General features: G+C 35.0%; 1 protein-coding gene and 1 long non-coding RNA gene across 6 annotated transcripts; both read right to left on the reverse strand.

Annotated features, from left to right (window-relative positions):
• Positions 1-240: 240 nt before the first annotated feature.
• LOC132634134 (uncharacterized) lies at positions 241-1,899 on the reverse strand. 2 transcript variants are annotated; one of them, XR_009580050.1, is made up of 3 exons: positions 1,405-1,899; positions 799-1,111; positions 241-699 (listed from the first exon to the last, which is right to left on the reverse strand). It is a non-coding gene; the product is annotated as an uncharacterized LOC132634134 (long non-coding RNA). The 2 variants fall into 2 exon arrangements; XR_009580051.1 differs by having other exon boundaries at positions 799-1,121.
• A 15,398-nt stretch (positions 1,900-17,297) lies between these two features.
• LOC132632330 (uncharacterized) lies at positions 17,298-24,863 on the reverse strand. Of its 4 annotated transcripts, XR_009579313.1 has the most exons (4): positions 20,050-24,863; positions 19,736-19,963; positions 18,969-19,645; positions 17,299-18,884 (listed from the first exon to the last, which is right to left on the reverse strand). XR_009579313.1 is itself a non-coding variant. In XM_060348216.1 (2 exons), exons 1-2 carry the CDS (start codon positions 24,683-24,685, stop codon positions 19,294-19,296), a joined length of 459 nt encoding a protein of 152 aa, XP_060204199.1. In that variant the 5' UTR covers positions 24,686-24,863; the 3' UTR covers positions 17,300-19,293. The 4 variants fall into 4 exon arrangements, 1 of the variants encoding a protein (XP_060204199.1); XR_009579314.1 differs by having other exon boundaries at positions 17,298-19,645; positions 24,579-24,863; XR_009579312.1 differs by having other exon boundaries at positions 17,298-19,645.
• Between the last annotated feature and the right edge of the window lie 1,204 nt (positions 24,864-26,067).

A 26,067-nucleotide genomic window follows, 5' to 3' on the forward strand; every position in this document is an offset into this window, starting at 1 on the left:
GCATGAAAACTGTCTGTTATTGTATGACTTAATAAAAACTGTTTGTTGTATGAAATCTGTATGGACACAGAAATATATGTAACAAATCCATGCATATTTAAGAAACATAACTGCATATCAATACATCTTATATTATATACACACCAGTGCATTGCCCTAATACAAATATTTAACTTACATTCTGTTAATCATATAAGAAACAAGTACAAAATATAGATAATCTTGTGATGCCAAATTTTATGCAATATGTATCAAATGTAATTTATTAAACTTAGAAATTCATGAATTACAAGATTTAAATAAGAAAGAAAAAAATAAAAAATAAAGATAGAAGCAATTAAAGTGTAGCATAATAAGGTCAGCAACAAACTATCTTTTTACATCAAACACTACAATTAGCTTACTAAATATTTTTTTTTTTTTTTTTTTTTGCACTTGTCTTTTGGATCTAGATAATAGCTTTCATTGCGGGATAACTTCCTTGTAAATTCTTATCCCATGTGATGTAATTTACTGGTAACCATTCCAGTGACTTCACTCTCACTAACAGCTCCAAAAGCCTACTTTTGCCTTGCGTAATCCCACAACAGAGCACCATACCTACTAACGGTGAAGACTATGATCGAAGCTGTCCTTCAAAATTTCCGAAATGTCTTGGGCTGATATTCAACAAATGCACATACATAGACTCTAGAGTCACTGAAAAGAAAGTGAAGATAGAATGTAAGAGATATTTCTTTTTTATGTATGAAAACTGGTAACACATAAAAATCTTATTCCATAGAAAAAAAAACATACTTCGATTCAGGATGTTGTTCTAGCAAAACATTTATCAAGATGTATCCCAAAGAATCACAAATGCCCTTCTCAATGTAGGCTGATTTAGTATTCTAGTCTATGCCATTCCTTTTGCATAACATTCAGTACTGTTGAAGAAGAGGGGTATGATTTTTGTCAATTTGTCAACAAGTTCTCTAACCACATCAGTGTGCGCAGCACCTCCCGGTAATGAATCATTGATATAAAGACACATGCTTTTTATAGACAAAACACTCAGTACCCAATGATATTCCTTGCCTACATTAATCGGCATAAGCAATCTCAAGCGATCCTGCAAGCAGCTTAAATACACGGATTTCAGAAAACCACATGCCATACAAATTTCACACACATTACATACATAAGGCACAATTTAATATATATTCTCAGGGACCTATATATATATATATATATATATATATATATATATATATATATATATATATATATATATATATATATATATATGTACACACACAACATCCATACATATTTCATACAGATTTAAAATTAACTACACAATTACCACAATTTATTATACAAGAACTAGCACTGAAAATCAGTCAAAATTAGTTCAAATCTTACCCAAAAAGCCCCAAATTTTAGATTTGATCTCCTTTCAACATTCTAGTTCTTTTGACATATCACCCACTCAAAACTAAGTTAATTTGCTGCAAATTGATTTTTCAAACTCGTGCTTCGATCTCCTTTAATAGCTGACAATGGAGTTTTTTTTTAAAAGTTGGTTCTTCTCTTTTCAATTTCTTGAAAAAACTTAAAGTGAGAACTGAATGAAATCGTGGGTGAAGTTGAGAGGTTTTTTTTTTTTTTTAGATTTTTCGCACAACAAATGAAACCCAAAACAGAAATAAACTAGACCACTGTTGAAAGTGGACTCTTACTAAACTGAAAATGGTAGATAACGTAGCAACGAGAAATTCGTGGGTTGATGAAGATTGAATTCATGGTGAAGTTCAAATCTTTTTGATAAAGATGGGGGAATAGAGAGAGAATGAAAGAGAGAGAAAAATCTTTTTGATAAAAATGAGGGGAAGAGAGAGAGAGAGAGAGAATGAAAGAGAGCGAAAAATCTTTTTTGATAAAGACCTTAAAAGTAGAAACTAAATTGTACTAAATTGAATCTTAAAAAAAATCGTATTATGCTATTATTGAGCCAACAATTAAAATTCAGATTATCTTCCTAAAAAAAGGGCCCAAAATCATGGAAAGTCACATTAATCTCAAATCTGGTATGTTTAGTAATTAAGTTGTTATATTTTGTAAATAAGGAAAAGTATCTTCATGTTTTGTAATATATAGTCTTAAAGTAGTATTATTAGGTCATTTTCCCTATTGGTTTTGGATAGAGCCGTCAAAATGGGCTTGGCCCTTGAGGCCAGCCCAACCGAACCCGCTACTGGGGTAGGGTTGGGCTAAAAAAAATTAAGCCCATTTCAACTGAGGCTTATAAGCCCAGCCCAAGTCAGCCCGCTGGCCCTTGAGGCCTGACCGAGGCTAGGCTGAGGCCGGCCCGTGGGCCAAAATGCTATTTAGATTAATTAAAAATTTAAAAGGTGATTGTGAAAAAAAGAAGTAAAAACTAGAAATAGTGATTACCAAATAAGTCTTAGTATCTTATACAATACTTTATTCATTTAACGTTAAATCCTAATCACCAAGTATAGAAGTTGTATTCAAGATTGAAATTTAAATGAAAATTGTGGAAAAAAAAAGTAAAATAATAGGAATAGCTATTGTTGAATTAGTCTTAGTATCTTACGTATTTTTCTCATTTAGCGTTAAATCCCTAGTACTAAATTCCTAATGTCCAAGTACATCTACTAAAATTTCTAGTCACCAAGCATAAAAGTTCTATCATGAAATTGTCAAAAACTTGTTGTTACTCGAAATTAATTGCAGAGCTTTACTAAATTCAAAATGGTAATATTTTAAGCGAATTTAAATATTAAGTATTAGTTTCTAAAATCTAGTTATTTGATAATGCTTAACTAATTAATTTGCATATGAATGTAGACGAAGATGGAGATGTTAATTAAGGCACCTTTATGACAAACGGATTCAAATGTGCTTGACGATGTATAGGTGTTTATTTTATATAAGTTGTCGTAAAATTATGTACTTCCATATAATTGTATGTTAGAAATATAACAAATTGGTATACTTTGAGGTTTGAATTTAGATTCAAAATAAATTTTCTTATAAAAAAAAAAATTAGAAAAAAATGAAGGGCTGACCTGCCCCAGTCCATGACCGGCTGGGTTCGGCTGGCCATTTTAAGGCCCTTACAAGTGAAGCGCCAGCCCGCCCCAGCCCATCAAAATCCTTGGCCCACGAGGCTTGGGCTGGCCCGTTTGGACAACTCTAGTTTTGGAGAAGGGAATAGGTAAGAGATAGTGACTAAGGAATCCAAGATGAGGATGACATCATCTAAAATGACGAAGAATTTTACTATTAGAAATTTGTATTGTACTAACTAAATTGTAAATGCTAATAAATGTAATAGGATAAAGTAATTACCATTTTAATTTGACCAGATGTCGCCGAAAGGAGAAAATCATAGTTATATCAACATAGCATTCGTATACTTTGGAAATTCTTGTCAAGCATTAGTTGGAAACTTAATTGGTATAAAAATCCACGCAGATTTATGTTAAAAAGAGGCTTCTAATGTTAGTGGTCTTTTGGTAGATAGTCAAAATTATCCCGGGATTGTAATCCCGGGACTAATTTTAGCCCAAGAGTTGGGATTATTTTATCCCATATTCTGGATGGGATAAAATAATCCCAGTATAAGTGGGATAAGATGGGATATCCCATCTTTTATCCCAGGATGCATTTTGTGCTTTGTTTGGTATAAGGTATAAATTTATCTCCTACTAAACATGGTACAAAAAATTAGTGCTGGGATATCCCAACTTATACCATGCACCAAACGACCCCTTACAGTTATATCCAACAGTTATATCCAACATAGATTTATCTTGTTGAATAAGTAGTTTAGCTTTTGAAGGGTATAAAAGTCGTTCAATATTTGAAGAATATTTTGGTCAATCAACATTTATATTCATGCTTTTATAATAATATAGATATAGATAGATAGATAGATAGATAGATAGATAGATAGATAGATAGATATAGATATAGATGTGCAGGAGGTTTAGGGTTTTTCTAACCCAAGTAGAAAATTAGCAAACAATCTTTAGTTTGTTTAGGGACCAAATTCCTAAGTAACACGACCTTAGAATTCTATTTCGATTATATTTTATAATTGGGTTCCCCTCTTTGGAATTTTTTTTACCAAAAATAACGGAAGGTTTTATTGTAGATTATAGGGATAATTTCAGAGACCTCTCCTCAGGTTTGGCATAATAACACTCACCTCCCTTGTGATTTGCAATATTACGCTTGCATCCCTTATTTTGATTTTCTTGTAACAATACTTTTAATCTATTTATTATTGATATGAAAAATTATATTCTGACCATTTTACCCTTTTATTAAATTAATTGTATAAAAATCTTAGCAAGGAATTCTTATAGGAAGAGTTCTGTTGGTGGTGGGATCAGTTCTCATCTTAGCTTTGGATGAGATCCTTGTAAATCCACTGCCATTACATTACAAATCATTATTGATCTATACAATCTTGACTTATTCCATTCATTCACCAAGAGAGAATATATATAGGATACAATCTTGAACCTTAGTGAAACAAGGAAACTAAGATCCTAGTGAAACAAGGAAACTAACTAATATATGGTAATTATCTCCCTACAAATATGCTACCAAATAATATCAAATAATATAAAGATATTATATCGCAATACCCCCCCCCCCCCCCCCTCAAGTTGGAGCATGGGAATCAAAAATGCCCAACTTGGAAAGCAAGAAGTCAAACTGAGTTTTGCCGATGGCTTTGGTAAAAATGTCTGCCAATTGTGAAGATGTTGAAACGTGTGACGGAGAAATCAAACCTTCATTAATTGCATCACGAACAAAGTGACAATCTACCTCAATGTGCTTTGTTCGTTCATGGAAAACTGGATTTTTTGCGATGTGCAAAGCGGACTCACTATCACAAAACAATTTGATCGCCTTGGGATGTTGTATACCTAAACTCAACAAGAGACCTCTCAACCACTTCAACTCACAAGTGACCGCAGCCATGGACCTATATTCAGCCTCTGTAGAAGATCTAGAAACTGTGTGCTGCTTCTTTGTCTTCCAAGAGATGGGAGATTGACTTAGAAATACTAGCCAACCTGTCAACGAACGACGAGTAAGCGGACAAGCCGCCCAATCAGAATCACACCATCCCTGCAAAGTCAACTCACTGTCGGCACGTAACAAAATACCCTGTCCTGGTGTGCCTTTCAAATAACGGACCATTCGTAAGGCCGCTTCCCAATGTTCAATCCGGGGTTCTTGCATGAATTGAGACAAAATATGAACAGAATATGCCAAGTCCGGTCAAGTGACCCCCAAATAAATCAAACGCCTGACTAATCTACGGTAGACCTCCGAATCCGACAACAAATCTCCATTTGCAAGGCCAAGTTTATGATTTTGCTCAATAGGGAACCCACTTGGCTTTGCACCTAACAAGCCTGCTTCAGAGATAATATCAAGAGTATACTTGCGTTGACACAAAAAAAAAACCCTGATGAACTACGAGCTACTTCAATACCCAAAAAATATTTGAGAGACCCAAGGTCTTTCATTTTGAAACAATCACTCAAATAGGCTTTGAAAGTTGCAAGTGCAGCGGAATCATTCCCAGAAATAATAAGATCATCAACATAAACCAAGTTATTAATCTGAATATTCCCTCTAGTAAATGTAAAAAGAGAATAATCAGAATAAGATTGAAGGAAACCGTACCCTTTCAAAGCAGTCACCAATTTTGCAAACCAACATCTAGGGGCCTGTTTCAACCCATACAGCGATTTGCGCAAACGACACACCAACGTAGGATCTGGACTTTCAAACCCGGGAGGGAGCTTCATATACACCACCTCATCAAGGTCACCATGTAAAAAGGCATTATGAACATCCATTTGGTGAAGTTCCCAATTTTTGGATGCTGCAATGGCTAGGAAGGCTCGAACAGTAGTCATTTTGGCGACCGGAGAAAAAGTTTCATTGTAGTCAATCTCCGCTTGTTGATGATTTCCCAACACAACCAAGCGCGATTTGAGCCGTTCCACATCTCTATTTGACAAAAACTTGGTCTTGTACACCCACTGATTACCAAGTGCTTTCTTACCCGGAGGAAGATGTTCCAAAGTCCATGTACCATTGTCTTCCAATGCACGTATCTCTTCTTTCATTGAATGTCTCCAACCTTCATGTTTCATGGCTTCTTTGAAGGTCTTAGGATCCTTACCCGAAATAATAGCTGCAAGAAACTTACGATAATTTACAGAAAAATTGTCACAATTAATATAGTGTGCCAAAGGATAGGGAGTACCTGAGGATTGATTGTTAACAAGAGTTGTAGGGGACATACTATTAGCAAAAACTGAGTGTGTCACATAATCACGAAGCACAACAGAGGGAAATTTCTCCCGAAAACCACGCCCCAAGCCACCTTCCACATTCGTGACTGGGATATAGTATTGCTGCCCCCCCCCCTCGGTGCCAGCGGGCGCTGGGTTCCCAGCGGGCTGTGCAGTGGCTGTTGGCAGCCGCTCAGCCTCGCTGGCAGTTGACGCTGGGTTCCCAGCGGGCTGGATAGTGGCCGCTGGCTGTAGCTCGGCCTGGCTGCCAGCAGGCGCTGGTTGGGCAGTGGTTTGCGGCTGCTGCTCGGCAGCCTCTGAACTATCAACTTCGCCCCCTAATTCATCCCCGTACACCATAAAATCACGATCAATTTCAGCACCCTCATCAAAAAAACTAAACGAAATATTAACATCTTCCGGACAAGCAAAAGGAAACACATCCTCCACAAACTTTACATCACGAGAGACAAAAAATTCCTTCGTATCAAGATCAAACAACCGCCACCCCTTCTTACCAAATGGATATCCCACAAACAAACACTTTCTGCTCCGACTAGCAAATTTGTCACCCTGCGTTTTTTTATTATGAGCAAAGCACAAACACCCAAAAGTACGAATAGCATCAAAAGAACGAGGTTTATTGAATAAATTTTCAAAGGTGTTTTATTTTCCAATTTGGGTCTGGGGGTACGATTTATGAGATGAGATGCAGCATCAAACAATTAAATTCTGTACCATTATCACTTTGTACAACTTTAATTGTTTGATTAAATTGTCGATCAACCATAGCAACAAAAGCCATAAACATCGGAAACACTTCTGTTTTATCAACCAACAAGTAAATCCAAACAGCTCGGGAAAAATCATCAACAATTGTTGAAAAATAACGAGCTCCACACGACGAAACATGGCGATATGGCCCCCACAAATCACAATGTATTTTCTCAAATATTCTAGATGCATTATTATCACTTAAAGGAAATTTGTCTCTAGGATGCTTAGCACGTAAACACACTTCACAATCCTTTGCTAAACTACTCTTATCACTACTGACATGAGGAAGCAACTTAACTACTCTCTCGGAAGGATGCCCCAATCGTCGATGCCACAATTCCAATGCGGACGTTGCCACGATAGTAGACACATGTTGCACCACGTCCGGTTTGCTAAAATAGTATAGTCCGTCCCTCCTAACTCCCGTTCCAATCAGCTCCTTCAGTGGGTCATGAATAGCACACATATAAGAATTAAAAGAGACAATAGTATGTAAATTATCAGTAAGTTAGGGGACGGAGAGTAAGTTGCAACGTAAATAAGGCACATAAATGACATGATGTAAGGTGATTTTATCTGACAGTCGAACAGAACCTTCCAAAGAAGCAAGCACCTTTTCACCATTAGGCAAACCAATAGGACAATCAACAGTATGGACATCAAACAACTAAGATTTCTCACCGGTAACATGATGAGTAGCACCAGTGTCAATAATCCAAGAAAAAACATCAAACTTACCATTCAAGCAATTTTCGGGAATTGTAGCATTACCAAAAAATCTCGTAATAGCCTTCCATTGATCGGAAGTAAAGTGCTGACCGACGGCAGCGTTATTTGATGCGCCCTTGAAACGAGTAGGCGTGATATAGTCCCCGGTCGGTCTTGAGGACCGAGAAAATAGGGAGAATTAGACTCAATTTTGGGTGGTGGTGGAGGAGGTACAGTGTCACCGGCCATGGAAACTTAAGATGAAGAGAAGAAAAAAACGTGTGGTCTAATACCATGTAGAAACTATACAATCTTGACTTATTCCATTCATTCACCAAGAGAGAATATATATAGGATACAATCTTGAACCCTAGTGAAATAAGGAAACTAAGATCCTAGTGAAACAAGGAAACTAACTAATATATGGTAATTAGTGAAACAAGGAAACTAACTAATATATGGTAATTATCTCCCTACAAATATGCTACCAAATAATATCAAATAATATAAAGATATTATATCGCAATAAAATGGATTTGTAAATTTCATTGGCCATATTCTTTTCTTGTTCTTATGACAAGGAAGTAAAACTCATGAATAGAATTTTTAGTATCTTTATGAACTAGATGAGAAGTTGAACAACTATTAGAGGAATTTTAGTTACTGTTCCTTTTTGGCCCAATTATCCATAAAGATTACTCTTGATATTAGGTTGGAGTCAATATATTTAGAAATAATACCTTCATTGCCATTTGTCAGCAACCGAAGATTTCAAATGAATAGCTCAAACAGATTGGCGAAAAACTAATGTCGACTCGTACCTTTTGGTTGGATTTTATTAGATGGTATTATGTATCTTTGTGAAAAAAATTAAAATTGATAATGGATAGGGGTGATAAATTTACAACAGACAATGGTGAGAAGTTGTTAATCAATTTCTACCGATTTAGGCTTTTAGTTTGAACCTCCTTGTTTATACAAATAATTTTTTTTAAAAAAATCATATTAAAAGGGTAAATTGGTCTAATGTAAATTTTTACACTAATAATAAATAGGTTAAGCGTATTGTTACAAAAAATTCAAAGTAAGGGAGATAAGCGTAATATTGCAAACCACAAGGGAGGTGAGTGTGATTAGGCCAAACCTGAGGGGAGGTCTCTGAAATTATCCTTAGATTATATTGTGAAAGGAAATATATATTTTATTAGTTTTTATGTATATTAATTTGAGGAAATTAGTAAATGACAATTTTGTCTATTGTAGAGTCTTTTAATGAAGGACAAAAAATTCAATCAACATTTCTAAGGTCATTCGTGCTTTTAACATAGTATATCTACTAGTTTCTATGTATGTGTGTTGTACGTAAATCTTAAGTTATATTTTTAGAGAGCAACGGTTAAACTTATTAAATTTATATATAATGCAGATAAAATGTAACAATTATTTTAAGTGTTGAAAATTAATATTATAATTGCATTAACACAATACTTGAATTTGAAATGATTGAATATGGTCTAAACCTGAAAAATGATCAATTTAGTTAAGTTACTTAGATAGTATTTACATTTATAACGTAAAATTATATAATATGGTCGTATCTTACTTAATACTTTTTGTAAATGATATTTTGGTGTGTTCTTTTGTGTCACTTTGGCTCCTCTGTCATAATCAGTACTCTTATTGTCATTGAGAGTCCTCTTGAATATGCAACATATAGTTGTCCATCTGAGAAAATATGTCATAGAAAATAGAAATATAGTCCAAAAATTCGAGCAATTTCTTGAAAACTCGCTAAAACTCGCATATGAAACTTTGAGTATTAATTAACAGATGCATGCTCTTGTGATTCCCAATAAGTCGACTCGATAAAAGATCTCTTTCTCCAAAGCGCCCCCATTTGTTCTGCTCGCAACATTCAATAAGTTCTTCAAATGAAAAATATTAGACATTCCATCTTCTAATAGCAACATTTTTTATGTTATTTGACGTACAATAATTTATATATGCCTATTATGAATCTGCAGCCTTTTGAAGCGATAAAATCTGCAGGATTTTATTAACCAAAAAGATTAGTGGTTGCGCTATAGTTAGCTCAACATCAATCGAGAATTAATTAAAGTGTAATTATTTCCTATAACTCCCTTTTGTTGTCTTATTTTTTCATAAATTTGTCTTGTAAAATGTAATCTTTGTTTTTTCTTGAACTGTCTGACCAAATTTCTTAAAATAATGTAAAGCATTTCCCACAAATTTCAGCCTCATCTAGAGGTCCAGTTGTCCAATATCTATTCATCTGCCTAGTATTTATTCTAGATCATATTCATAATATTTATCTGTGAGGTCTATACTTAATAAAAATAAAAAACATCAAATTCAACTCTAGATTAAGACATTTACAGAGTGCCTAACCAACTTAAAAATTTGCGACGATTCTACACGTAATATGAGTTCAGGTATAATAAGAAAAATATGAGACATTAGTACTTTAATAATGGGCTACATACTATATTTGACGAAAGACATTTTGTTTGTTTAGCATGTTGGAAATACAAATCAAAGCCTTGAGTTTGCTGACTTCTAAAAATAGCCTTTTCATTAACGATTTTTACGGTTATGTTCCAATTCTACTAAAGCTCTACATCCAAATGTGTATAATTTCAGCTGTATCCTTTTCATGTCAGGATATTTGATGTCCAACTATTATCTCTTTTGTTAACAAAAAGGCTGGAAGAAATATAAGTGTCATCGTTTCATCTATAATAACCTCCGTAATATATGCAGAAATCAATGAAACTGCAAGATTGGATAAAGGAAACATGGATGCACTTCTCTGGAATATAAGACGAGACTGAAATTCCCAGAAACTATAAGATTTATCCTGCATCAAAAGTAGAACTCAGTTAAAATACTGCCCGACCATAAAAGGCGAACCAAATTAAGTTTTTACGTTTGGAAAGATATACTATTGAAGACTTCTTATTCTTGTTCACATATCTTAAAAAGGCATCATCTTTAGGTTTGCCGAACTTTTGAATCAATAAATATATTCTACTCAACAACAACAACAACAACAACATACCCAGTGAAATCCCACAGTGTGGGGTCTAGGGAGGGTAAAATGTACGCAGACCTTACCTCCATCTCGGAAGATAGAGAGGTTGTTTCCGAAAGACTCTCGGCTCAAAAGAAAACATGATGAGAAAAGGTCAGATAAGCAGAAATAGTTCAAAGCAATACGAAAATGAAACTAACGAAAGCGAAAAAGCCATGATAAAGCAATATGAGAAAACAGAAACAGTAGCTACCACAGATAAATACGATAATTGTGGTACACGGACCAACATATAGTTGCGGGAATCAAAGGAAAAGAAAATGAAGATCAAAACTGCGACTACTAGTACGACGGGATACATGGGACTACCTACTAGCCTTCTACCTTAATCTGAGTCCTCCATAGCCTCCTATATAGGGTCATGTCCTCGGTAAGCTGGAACTGCGCCATGTCCTGTCTAAGCACCTCTCCCCAATACTTCTTCGGCCTAGCTCTACCTCTTCTGAAACCGTCCATAGCCAACCTTTCACGCCTCCACACTGGGGCATCTGTGTCTCTCCTCCTCACATGCTCAAACCATCTCAGCTGCGCTTCCCGCATCTTGTCCACTACTGATGCCACTCCCACCTTATCTCGGATATCTTCATTCATTCTTAATCCTATCTCGCCTGGTGTGCCCACACATCCATCACAACATTCTCATTTCCGCAACTTTCATCTTCTGGACGTGCGAGTTCTTGACTGCCCAGCACTCTGCCCCGTACAACAAAGTCGGTCTCACTACCACTTTGTAGAACTTGCCTTTAAGCTTTGGTGACACCTTCTTATCACACAGCACTCCTGAAGCGAGCCTCCATTTCGTCCACCCTGCACCAATACGATGCGTGACATCATCGTCAATATCCCCATCTCCTTGTACAATAAACCCAAAATACTTAAAACTTCCTTTCTTTTGGATGGCCTGGGTACCCAGCCTCACTTCCACGCTAGCCTCATGTGTCTCATCACTAAACTTGCACTCCATGTACTCTGTCTTGGTCCTACTCAACTTGAACCCTTTAGACTCCAGAGTTTGTCTCCAAACCTCCAGCTTAGTGTTCACTCTGTTGCGGGTCTCGTCAATCAGGACTATGTCATCCGCGAATAACATGCACCATGGCACCTCACCTTGAATTTGCCGCGTCAAACCATCCATCACCAAGGCAAATAAAAAAGGGCTAAAAGTTGATCCCTGATGCAACCCCATCTCCACTGGGAAGTGCTCCGAGTCTCCTCCCACTGTTCTAACCCTGGTCTTGGCTCCCTCATACATGTCCTTGATCGCCCTAATGTGTGCCACAGGTACACCTCTAACCTCCAAGCATCTCCATAAAACCTCTCTTGACACTTTATCGTAAGCCTTTTCTAGGTCGATGAAAATCATGTGTAAGTCTCTCTTCCTCTCCTATACTGCTCCACCAGTCTCCTCACAAGATGAATGGCTTCTGTAGTCGAGTGCCCCGGCATGAATCCGAACTGGTTCTGTGAAATAGACACGTCTCTCCTCACTAGGGGTGGGCGTTCGGTTTTTCGGTTCGGTTTTTTCAAAGTTCGGTTCGGTTTTTCGGTTTCGGTTTTTTGAAAGTGGACACCGAACACCGCACCGAATTAGTTCAGTTCAGTTCGGTTTTTTGAAGTTCGGTTCAGTTCTGTTTCGGTTTTTCTAATTCGGGTTTTTTTAGCAATTACACATCTCTCCATTTATTTCCATTTTTCCTTCTTGATTGCTTCGAGTTACAGAGGTTTACGCTAGACTAAATGTTTGAAGGTTTGATGACTTTAGAATCCAACCATAGTGATCATCCACACATACAAGATAATATCTTCTATATACAAAAAATATAATGTATTATACAACGTATAATAAAATCATACGATGTATATAAAATTTTATATAGTGTATAATCAAATTATGTGAGTTATATCTAATTTATTATAATAGGTGAAATAAATTATATGAATATTATTCTATGTATAACATTTTTATTATACTATATATAATAAAAATCAACACTCAAATTATTATTATACTTGTGTTCAATATCCTATAGTGTTAAATGAAAACTGAGATTTTATTTTTTATGGAACAATGAAAGAAGTTGAGAATAAGGAGGAAGTAGAAAAGGTAAGAAAAAAACGCTGGAAAAAAATCTTGCAGAATAAGGAGGAAGTATGAAATTGTATAAAAGCAGTTATACTATGAACAACAAATAGGTATTGGAGTTATTCACGTCTGAAGGGTTTCCTTATATATAGCAATTTGATTTACTATAAAACACTTAACCTGCAATGTAATGTTTAATAACATTTAGTTGCTAAGAGTATGTAAATATTATAATATTATTGTCTACTTATGTTTTTTTCCCAAAAAAAAATTGTATTCATGTAGTAAATCTTAAAAAAAAAAAAAACGGTTAAACCGAAATACCGAAGAACCGTTGACCCGGAACCAAACACCGAATTTGTTATAAAAAAACCGAAAAACCGAATTAATTCGGTTCGATCCGGTTTTTCGGTTTTCGGTGTTTATGCCCAGCCCTACTCCTCACCCTCATGTCCACCACCCTTTCTCACACTTTCATAGTATGACTAAGCAGCTTGCTACCTCTATAGTTGTTGCAACTTTGAATGTCGCCCTTTTTCTTGTACTCACACCACAATAAACCAAAAAACCAATTCAAACACTGCATAATCAGTAATTTAAAACTACGCAAAAACTTATGTCGTATTAATCCGGTAAATACATGTGCTCTCTACCCACTGTCATATGTTGTCTTTTAACACTAGCAATTCACAATGCCTTAGCTCTTTAATATACCTAATATTACTACATTTTTTTACATAGAGTAAAGAAACAGGTTCTTTTTTCCTGTCTACTACCCCATCCAAAAGAAATATTCAAAACACATTTGTTTGGTTATACTGAAGAAATCCTATTATACAAAAAGTCATTGCTTGGAAATCATTCAACTCAAACTCTGATCAATCCAATCTTTCAGAAAGCACAGGAGTCATCTATATTGTTTATCCACAAGTATACTTGCTCGTTCCGAAATTGTCCAGTGTCTCCAAATTAATCATCACCATGTATTTATACAACTGTGTCGTGGTCTATTTTTTTCATTAATGATATTGTACCATATATAAACAATATTAATTCAAACTGAATGCTGAAATAATTATATTTTTAAAGCAAACATTTGAGGTTCTAAATCCATAGAGCATCTAGTTAATTTCATATACAATCACAAAATACTAAAAAAACTCTTCTAAACCAAAAAGTACTATAAAAAAAAAAAAAGATAGCTTTTGCTAATTTCACCATAGCTAGGACCATATAGAGTATCTATTCCACCAATTGACAATCACACTAAATTCTTCGCCCAACAACTTTTCTCGGTCAATTATATTGATGTCTGATTTATGCCTAAACAATTAGCCTGACAAAAATATAATGTATGTATCGTGTCTAAAAGTACAAATATCAAACAACTTTCCCTGATCAATTGTGTTGATTTTTGTTTTATACCTAAACAATTAACCTGTAAAGAATATAATGTATATGTACCATCATGTCTAAAAGTAAACCAATAACATTTAAAATATTAGTTATAAAAAAAAAAAAAAAAAAAAAGCTTCACTAATCGTACCTCAGTTGGTTGGCTACATGTTGAAGATTATTATTCTTGATCAAGACTAGTGAATGTAGTTGAATGAGATTGTGAATTGAACACGAAATTCTTCAATGAAATCACCCGCAATACAAATTTATTATCATGAGGTAAAATGCTGGGAGAAGCCGTAAATCATCAATCACATGACATATTAAACATCGATTAAGAACTTCACTAAATTACAAAGCATTATAAATTAGAGGCAAATAAAACTCTAAACTCTAAAGATGTTAAAACAAATGATATGCAATTGATCAATATGGATGTGCATCTTTGTGTAAATTGTAACCTAGCTACGGTCTAAAGATGTTAAAACAACATATGATATGCAATTGATCGATATGGATGTGTATCTTTGTGTAATTGTAACCTTCGGATCAATATAAAAGCTAAGTTAATCTATTCCTATTCAAACTGAACCTCTTAAAGTAGGAAAACAGAATTAGAATTATACCCAATGTCAATTAAAGTTTAAGATCCTATCGTTAAATGGATTCAAGTTGATTAAATTATTAAATGTCACGATTGAATCCAATATGAACCTAACTTTTTGACAAATATTTTAATTTTTTAAGAGCATAAAAGTAGATCAACATTTAGAGAATATTTTTGTCATTCAACATTTAGCGAAAATTATTCGTGCTTTTAGTATGTGTAAATAGATTAAAGTAAGAAAAATATGATTGGAAATTTACGCGATTCGAGTTATATGAATGTTGAGTATAGGAATTTAACTATATGCTTGTGCAGAATGTCTGTAGTTTGACTTGAGTTTTGAGTTATTGGAGAATTGTTACAAGTTGTTGTGTGGAGTTATACCCAATAATAGGGAAAACTTTATTGAAATTTTCCGTAATTTGTTTGTATTATCAGTGTATTGCGAGTGATACTCCTTTCTCATATTTGAACCTTTCAATGGCCATAGAAACGTAGAATCATTGTGATAGTACTTTAACTTTTTCGACAGTTAGCTGTCTAAACCATTTTTGAAAAGCATTTTTCAGTTTTCTTCACTATTTTTTACAGTAACTTTTTCAAAATCTAAGTCATTCTCTTGAAAATTTTCAACCGCTTACTGGCCCCATCGCGACCCCACGGATCATTGCCCGTTGAAATTTTTGGCTATGAGGTGTCGTTTGGTTACAGGATAGGAACGACAGCATTGTTTAATATACAATGTTTAGTAACGATTTTTATTGTTCACATAAAATATATTATTAATATAATGTTCGGTTTATATTTTTCGTTTTCACATAATTAATACACGCATAAATTATGCGATAATCTATCATTTTATGCATGATATAATGTGGAATAAGAATACGAGCATTAATACTATATAGATTAAAATTATTAAAATGACAAAAATGACCCTCATATGGTAAACAATATTTATTTTGTTAAAAATGAATAATTAATTTAAATTGTACACTATATTTTAGTTTCTTCTTACAACAAATCAAATATGTAATAGTAATAAATAATCCTTGCGTTATAATCCATGTATTCTAATCCTTGCATTACAATGTCGGCATTATTAATCATGTTATTATTTAATTCTCATATTATAATATCAATGTAACTTGCTCACCAACCAAAAGACTTTTTATTATCTTGCTCACTCGTGGAAAAAAAAAAAAATCTTAACTCACTTGGTAATTGGCCCTGGGAAGTGAGTATTTTCATCTAGTGTGAGGTTACTTTTGCTATGCACAACTTGTACACACATCAAATATGGCAACGTCAATCAATCAGCTGCCAAAAGGCCTGGGTCATATTGAAGATTGGTCAGTATTTTTTCGTATAGTAGTGTACTGAGTACTGATGATGGTCCATTTTCTTTTTCCGGTATCTATCCTCTCAATCGTCATTGTATTTGGATCTCTCATTTTTATTTCTGAATGTACTGTGACAAAGACATAAGAATACCAAATGTTAGGATGAGGCTCCTCTTCAGTGAGGATCCCCTCCATTTTGTCTGGTGCCCTTCTAAATACCTGACACTCGTCAAATTTAAACTTCAAATCTGAACCATTGAAGTTCAAATTTGACAAGTGTCGGGTATTTAAAAGGGCACTGGACGAAATGGAGGGGATCCTCACTGGAGAGGAACCTCGTCCGCAAATGTTCCCCAAAACAACGTACACAATATTTGTTACTTCCTCGAGGGTCCGGAACTTTTTTAACCCATCAAATAAATTTTGGAACCAAATTAACCTTTAAAAAAAAAAACAAATTAGGCTTCACGCACAGATTTTGTGCGTGAAATCCTCTTTCCCCCCGAACCCAACCTTTATTCTTTGGAAATCAAACTCAAAATTAAGTTTTTTTCCGTACTTTGACCGAAGATTAGTCACGTTTCAAAACACCGGAATATAAATATTTTATATAGAACTTAATATTTTTTTTAGCGTACAATAATATCGGCTCATTACATCAAGTATACATATACATTTGGATCGTCGTTTTAGAGGTTGTAAAGTGCTCCGAAGTAAGTTTGAAAACTTGTTATATTTAAGTTTAAGTGTCATATTTTATAGGGTTTTGATTAATCTCTTTTGTTTTAATCCCAAAGCTATGAAAGTACTTTTTTGGTTCAAAAAAGATAGAAAAGAAAAAATTACTCTACTTTGTATTAGGTTTTTTTTTCTTTCTTTTATGTCTTTTTTATTTTGTTATTGTATTGTGTAATCCGCACCTTTTGAATGTGCAAAAATAAATATAATATTTAAAAATAATTCATCTAATACGAGAGTTTCATAATAATTGAAAAATATTACATTTCATTAGCAACGAAATACATCATTAAATTACAATAGACTTAAAAAAAAAATCAAGTTTTAGACACTCTTCTACTTCCAGATGTGCTGCCACCACGGGAGTTTTGCCCACATAAACGCTTATCATGCCCAAATTGCTTACATGTCGAGCACTTGCGAGAGTAAGTCTTTTCGCTAACATCCATTTGATTGTGATAACGGGTTAGCTTGTTTTTTCCCAATTAAAGGATATGGTTCTTGTTCGCAACCATAGAAAACAACGTGGCTGGCCAATAAGCTTGATTACCAAGGGGATGGAAGTGGCTTGAATATGCTTCAAGGTAATTTACGACCTTATATTCCCCCATCACATAATCAGTTACATTTCTGGTCATTCTCTCAAAGCACTTGACTGCATGAGAACATGGCATGTGAAACATTTGCCACTTACCACAAGTGCATGATTTTGTACGCTCAATAACGATATGTGTGTTTCCTCCTTTACAGTCGTAATAAACCGTTCTAACTTCATACACTCGTTGAACGACGTCATACTCGGCCATTTGGTGACCCTTCGCCTTTCTTCTATAGTGCTCCATCTTTTTGTAGGGCTTTGGCATCTATGTTTCGTCCTCGGCTAATATGGCTCTGGCCTGCCTTGTCCTATCCGCAAATCGCTCCACGACCTGCTTGAAAGTTAGTCTTATAATTGCGGTGGCAGGTAGTCCTCGAGTAGATTTGAGGAGTCCATTGAAAGACTCCTAGTTGTTCGTTGTGAGCATGCCCCATCTCCTTCCTCCATCAGCATAAACCGTCCATTTTTCAACTTCTAATTTCATCAACCAAACATATGCCTCTTCACTCACTTCCCTTAGTAGCTCCATTTTTGCAGCCCATTTTCTTTGTTGATGTTGCATCGCAGCCCCCACATCAATTTGTTTACAGTGCCATTTTCAAACTTTGTTTGCAAATTAGTCTTTAAGTGCCTTAAACAATATCGATGGTAAGCATGTGGAGGCTGCCACCCTTCCAGAGTACGCATATTGTGCAATATGCCTTTATGGCGATCCGATAGGACACATATGCCCTGACGACCCATAATAACATGAGTTTTTAGATGAGTCAAGAACATCCCCCATGTCTCGTTGCTCTCATTGGCGGCAATTGCAAAAGCAAGAGGGAATATTGACTCATTGGCATCCATGCCTACTGCAATTAAAAGCTTAATGTCATATCGGCCATATACATGCGTCTCATCTATCGATATCACATTCCGGCAGTGAGCAAAACCATCAATACTTGGTTTGAATGCCCAAAAGACGAAGTCAAAAATTCTGCCCTCTAAAAGCTGCCACTGTAAAACAGTGTCAGGATTAGCATGTTGTAGAGTTGTCATATACCCCGGCAACGCCTTAAAAGAGGACTCCCAAGTTCCAAAGATCATCTCAAAAGCACGTCTACGCCCAAGAAATCCCTTTCTCTTGCTTATGATTTTACCATATTTGGAGTGGACCATGCTAATACAAGTTTTGATGGGCATCTTGCATAAGTTTAAACAAATAACATTTAGCAATGATATTTTAATTGCTATAAGATATATAACGTACTAGGTCAGATAAGTTACCTCGCAGTTTCCTCAATGTCTTTAAGTAACACATGAGCAATCAGGTTTATATCTAAATTAAAATGATCTGCTCGAGTTTGTCCCATATCACAAGTTTTCTTTGGGTGGAATTTTGTGATTTCCCACAGACCATCAGGCTTAACAATTCCCCGAAGCAACCACCAATAGCCTTGAGTATTTCGCTTACAAACCAGCCTCCATACCGATTTGTTTGAGTCGTCAACCTTAAACTCCCTCATATCCTTTATACAATACATTTTGACAGCCCATTGTAACGCCTTTTTTGATGTGAAAATCATTCCCTTTGCAAGGACGCATTCATCAGTCATGAGATTTTTTGGTTCAATCCACGTTTTTGGCGACTTTGATCATCATCTCTTGTGAAGACAAATGCATCCTCACGACCTTGTAGACTATCAAGATATGGAATATAGTCAGAATGCCACTGCATTGGGCTGTCAGGAATTGGGTTTTCCGCCATCGGAGGTGGTACGTGATGGTGAGTTGGTTGTGGTTGGTTCTGGGGACTAAAATGTGTATCTTCATCCCGTTCACTATCTTCATCATCCGTTTCTTCATCATCGGTTACCTCTGCATTATTAGCTGGTTCATCACCATCACTCTCTGATGTATCCACATAACTTGGACAATCAGCGCCATCTAAGAAAGGCCTCCTCCTACACGATAAAAAACATATGTTAAATTCCAAATTCAAATATATATATATATATATATATATATATATATATATATATTGATGAACCTACACATATTGAGAATGAGCATGGTGTGGAGAATGATCAACTCCACCAAACTAAAAGAACTGCCCAACATCCACAGTTGGTACCACTGGCGAGTTTTGAAGATAATCAGCTGCACCGAACTGAGAATTATTATAATAATCAGCTCCACTGAACTGAGAGTTTTGATAATAATGAGCTGCTCCACTAAATTGGGATGATTGCTCAATATTACTCGTATCAGGTCTATAACCCCTACAAAGATTTTAAAATGGTTATTTATCAATACATACAATAAACACGTGCTACTACAAAATAATACTATAAGAATGCATATTTACCAAGTTTGATTTAATTGTTGGGTAAGATTTTCCAGCGACACCTGGCCACTCAAAATGTACCCGTAAGAACTAATATCTCCATAAGTGTTAACTTGACTGGGCTGTTCTTGGGGGACCTCTTGGGGTATCTTTTCAACATACATCTCAAGAACATTAATGGCGACTAAATGTTTATATTCTTCTGGCGCATTCAAATAATCCCTCAAAAAATCATCACCATTGATATAATGCATACCATAAAGCACTATACCATGGGAAACTGATTGTGAATATCTGCCTTTTATAGAGATTTCATACTCATCTGGACTAATGTTCATTTTTTCATGTATGTAAGTGACTAGTGATTCATAAGACATTTCAAGTGGACATTTAACATGAACGTTTGGTCTTTTATTGTAACAAACTGTACTATTGTCATAAAGGATAATACCATCCCAATGTAGTGAAACACTAACTGGTGGAATATCTTGAGCCATTTTTTGAATGAAGATTGATTTTTTTTTATTTTTTTTTTGAATGACTTAAGAGAGGTTTTTTTGAATGACTTAAGAGACTTATGAAATGGATGAGTTTTTACCTCGTCCAACATTCTTCTTAAATAAATTCATATTGACCCCTATTGCGCATTGAAATGTTGCGCAATAGTCACTATTTTCGTCATTCCATGCCTTGTATTGTCAAATCGGTCAAAAACTGCAGCATTGTATTGTCAAATCGGTCCTTTATGTGTCATTAAAAAGCTGAAATTGGCATGCATGATGTGTTGTCAAATCGGTCCTTTATGTGTGATAAAAAAGCTGTAATTTTCAACCATAATGTGTTGTCAAATCATGTTATATTGTGCATTGAAATGTTGCACAATATGAATTAAATTCAAATAAAACGGTCAAAAAATGCAGCATTGTATTGTCAAATCGGTCTTTTATGTGTCATTAAAAAGCTGAAATTAGCATGCATGATGTATTATCAAATCAAGTATGGGGGTCATAAAAAAGCTGAAATTGGCATGCATGATGTGTTGTCAAATCGTTCCTTTATGTGTGATAAAAAAGCTGTAATTTTCAACCATGATGTGTTGTCAAATCATGTTATATTGTGCATTGAAATGTTGCGCAATATGAATTAAATTCAAATAAAACGGTCAAAACATGCAGCATTGTATTGTCAAATCGGTCCTTTATGTGTCATAAAAAAATTGAAATTGGCATGCATGATGTATTGTCAAATCAAGCATGGGTGTCACAAAAAAACTGAAATTGGCATGCATGATGTGTTGTCAAATCGGTCCTTTATGTGTGATAAAAAAGCTGTAATTTTCAACTATGATGTGTTGTCAAATCATGTTATATTGCGCATTGAAATGTTGCGCAATATGAATTAAATTCAAACAACTATACTTGATGTAATGAGCCGATATTATTGTACGCTAAAAAAAAGTTCTATATAAAATATTTATATTCCGGTGTTTTGAAACGTGACTAATCTTCGGTCAAAGTACGGAAAAAAGCTTAATTTTGAGTTTGATTTCCAAAGAATAAAGGTTGGGGTCAGGGGATAGAGGATTTCATACACTTTGGCCCTTTCACGCATAGATTCTGTGTGTGAAGCCTAGTTTGGTTCTTTTTTTTTAAAAGAGTTAGTTTGGTTCCAAAATTTATTTTTTGGGTTAAAAAAGTTCCGGGCTCCTTCCTCGGAGCAATTTATGTGATACAATTTCTATTTTAATCTATCCTGAAATAAAGTACTCCCTCTGGATCAAAAATAGTGTTCACTTAGTCATTTGTACAGCCCTTAAGAAAATATCAACTCCTAGACAAAAATAGGTAATTTAGCTAAACTGCCCCTAATTAAATTGGTATTGGGATTTGATCACATAGCACTTAATAGCGGTAAATCTGGAAAGATAAGGTTAATTCTTGATTTAATAAGTGGACACTCTTTTTGATGTAGAAGGAGTAATACTTATGATATTTTATAACTATACAAATTTAAGACTAATTTTAGATCACAAATTTTTTAAAAAAAAACATTTTTTTCTTAAATTTTGTGTCCAGACAAATGCTAACACTCAGATTGGGACGAAGAGAGTAATTAAATTTATAGAGTAGTAGTACTGTAGAAGTAGTAAAACACAGCATGAGCATTAATTTTATATGGAAGAATTTCTATTTAGCTACTAGATAGGAAAAAAATCTGTTACAATACCTGACTACTATTGTATGGGGTTAAAAGCGTGTTCGGACCCGGGTACTCATTATGGTCACAAGCATTGTTCAGTTGGTTCCCATTCTCACCAACTCCCGTCACATCAGCAATCATCGGTCAGAGTGCCACTGCAAGAATATATATACGTTGGGATGGCAGAAAGATCACGTCACTGCACCTTGGGAATTATGAAAAGTGGAGGAGTGGCTTAGATAGACCTAGCTTGGGGAAGAAGGAAGGCACAATGGATAAAATGCGTATCCGAGCGAGCCTTCGGAACTGGAAGCTTGGAGAGTTCGGGGTATCCACACAACTGTCCTCCACTCCCACCAACTCGGGTCATGTCCGCAGACCTCGATCAGTGTGTCGTGGCAGAGGCACACATTGGGCCACATCGTCGCATCACATCACCCGAACATTATGGTTTGAAAAGACTTGTTGTGGCTTATATAAGGAATCTTTGGAGAGAAGAAAGGGAGCATCTTTTTTCCCACACTCATTCTTGTAAACATCATTCTACTCTTAAAAGAACTTAGTATATACACGGAATCATTACTTTCTGATCATTTTTATCTATTTTAGTCATATTATATTACTTTTGTTGTTCATTAGATTGGATCACGATCTAAACTTTTCCGGACCGGGCTCATAAAAGGATTTCTCGGGGTTAGATACATCTCACTTGTCTTCAAACCCTTATAAAACAAATCTCTAACTGATTTTTTGATTAAACCCGATTTCACCGGAAAACAACAGCACCATTTCACTTACTGGAAATCCTAGTTTTAACTTATGCTGGCCAATTTCTTGTATTAAGAAAAACGAGTCATAATTTTGTCTACGTAATTATATCTTCTATTGAATCTTTTCATATCTTTGTATATTTTATTTTATTTTATTTATGAAGAGAAAATTGAAGTGTCACACAGTTTGTCTAATGAAGCATTATACTGGAACTGGACGGCAGATCTATGATATAAAATATATATTCCTCAATTCTTTTGCAGTTGCATGTCCATTTTGTGAAGTCACAAAAATAGAAATCAAGTGAACTTAGCTAGCACAAAAATAAAAATTATCAATTAGGTAGAAGCTATTGGATGTATATAGGCAAAATCGTAGGATAGATACTGGAGTTTTAAAAACATTGAACTTGTTTTATAGCTAGCTAGGATCGATCGAATTGAACTATGCATGGACAATAAGGTCAATATTCTAGCTGGAAATTAAAGAACATGGATTTCATTTTTTCTTGGCAAGGAAGGACGAGATGATCGATCAAGAAATAATAATTGGCAGAATGCAATGTGTTTTATTGTACATCATCTTTGTGCAATAAAGCTATAGTACTTGTATATCAAGATTCAAGGCATTCATATAAAAAGGCGCAGTAATAGTACTTATGCCTCCAAGCTCCTCGATTCTATTTTGTAGAAAGGAATTTTTTTCATTAAATGAAGATATTGGACATAAGCGAGTGCGTAGAGAGAGTACTACGTTGAAAAGCCACCAGCGATTAATCAAATCATACACAAGGAAATAAAATGCATGTTATTGAACTCTGAAGCAATGTCGTCGATCAGGGCCTATATTACACTACTCCTATCTTATAACATGTGTACATTTTATCTGTTTTTCTCTCCCTTTCTCTTTTGGTACACTTACCATCATGAACTTTGAGGGTTTTCTACATTTGTCTTCTAGCTCATATTTTTTTTTATACGAAAATATTCTTGGCCCAATTAAAGGGATTAAGGAATATAAGGAAATTAAGAACATATATTTGTAAAGTTATAGCAGTTGTGTGGCGACTGACGACATAATCACATAAACAACTAAAAAACTAAACTACGAAGGATAAGCAATTATCTTTTTGGAGTGCAACCCTTGGTTGAGAATGAAATTGAAGCTTCTTTTGCTCCTCAAGCCCCAACTCAGCCACACAACAATCAACAAAACAAATATTAAATTTTTTAAATAACTTGACTAATTAAAGATCTTAGCAAAGTGCTAAAATCCTAGATAATTCAAGTTTTTGAATATGTCAATGTGTAGATATATTTCTGTGTATGTATACAGTGAAGGTGTGTCGAAATTGTAAGATATGGGGTTCTATTATAGAACCCCAAATCTAAAAATCTAAACCCTAATTTTCGATGTGGGACTAGTGATTTTTGGGGGAACTCTCTTGAATACCCTCTCAAACTAGTAGCAACCAATAAAAATTGAGTATTCAAAAATGAGAAGTAGACAAATCTCATCAAGAGTTGTACTCGTTTGACCTTAGAAATGCAAAAAAGTGAAAGAAAAAAAAGGGGTTATACCTCGTTTGGATTGAGCTGCGGTGGAGAGAGGGTGAAGCATTGAATGCTTTACCCCAAATGACCACGCAGAGATTGTGTAAAAGCAAAACGCATGAAAAATTTGTCATTCTCGGCTGTTGATGACCGAAGCATCGTATAGAAACAAGAGCGGCTAGGGTTTCGTCTCAAACGAATAAGACCTATAAGGGTCGTTTGGCTTGTGTTTTTTGCAAACTTAAGGGGTCGTTTGAGATTTGGGTCAAGTCAGTCCTATTGGACTGGGCTCGATCGATTAAGTAAGGGGAAAGGGGCCTTGTTCAACATATGTATACATATATAAGTGTGTGTGTGTGTGTGGAGGGGAAAAAATGCAAATTTTAATAAATAGCGAAAATTAAAAAGCATGTCAATTAATAAAACACTTTAATTATAGCCGAACTGAAACTAAGTAGCCAATTAATCAAACTAACGACACGGCAAATTGTATGAAAGGACTTAAATTGCGAATATGGCCCTAATTGACTTAAACCATTAAATTGGCTATTTTAATTTTGGCCATAATTACTTAGCAATTTAATTACTTCAAGTGTAGCCATAATTGAACATTTCCAAACATAACCACAATCAAACACTTAATTAATTATGATTAATTTAAAAATTGCAAATTGCAAATTGATTATGCAAGCAATTAAAAACTAAAAGGTAAAATGTCACGACCCAAATCACGAATCATGCGGGCACCCACACTAACCCTCCTGGTGAGCGAACCCTTCCCTTAACTACCTCAATTTGATACAACATACGGAATAACAATATGTAAATACACTCCAACAGTTTAATTATTAAAACCAATGCGGAAGAAATACTTTTATAAGAAAAACTCCCAAAACCTGGTCTAGACTTGTACAAAAAGTTCTAAGAAGTTTACAATTTGAATTAAATAGCAGACTCAAACAGGATACGACTTCTGTTTAAGGATAAAGAACAACAAAATTTTAAAAAGAGACTCTGGGTTGCAAGATCTCAAATAGCTCACCCAAACGCCTCTGATGAATGCCTCAAAACGGTCGCGAGACTCCAAACATCACCTGAAAACAGCGCTACACTCCACAAGGTGTGTAGCAAGAGTAGTATGAGCACAACACAAGGCTCGTAGGTATCATAGGCCGACAATGGTTAGTTCACGCATATAAACAAGAAGCAACTAACAAGTAAGCAAATAAGTTATCAAACACAATCACAACTCTAGTAAATAAGGAAGTCTTGCAGTAACGATAGTCACAATGGATTTTAGTATCTCAGGTTATAAACCTAGGTGGAAATCTCTAAACCTCGAGTCCATCAAGCCTCTAAAATTAATACTTACAAACAACAACAACAACAACAACTCAATAATTCACCAATCAAGAATCAATCAGAGAATGTGTCATGCAATGACATGAATAACAACTCAAATGGAGTGTAATGTCGTGCTATGCAAATGTTGTGCAATGCAGTAGTCACCGCTCAC

The sequence above is a fragment of the Lycium barbarum genome, chromosome 3 (genome assembly GCF_019175385.1).
Source record: "Lycium barbarum isolate Lr01 chromosome 3, ASM1917538v2, whole genome shotgun sequence".
Lineage (NCBI taxonomy): Eukaryota > Viridiplantae > Streptophyta > Magnoliopsida > Solanales > Solanaceae > Lycium > Lycium barbarum.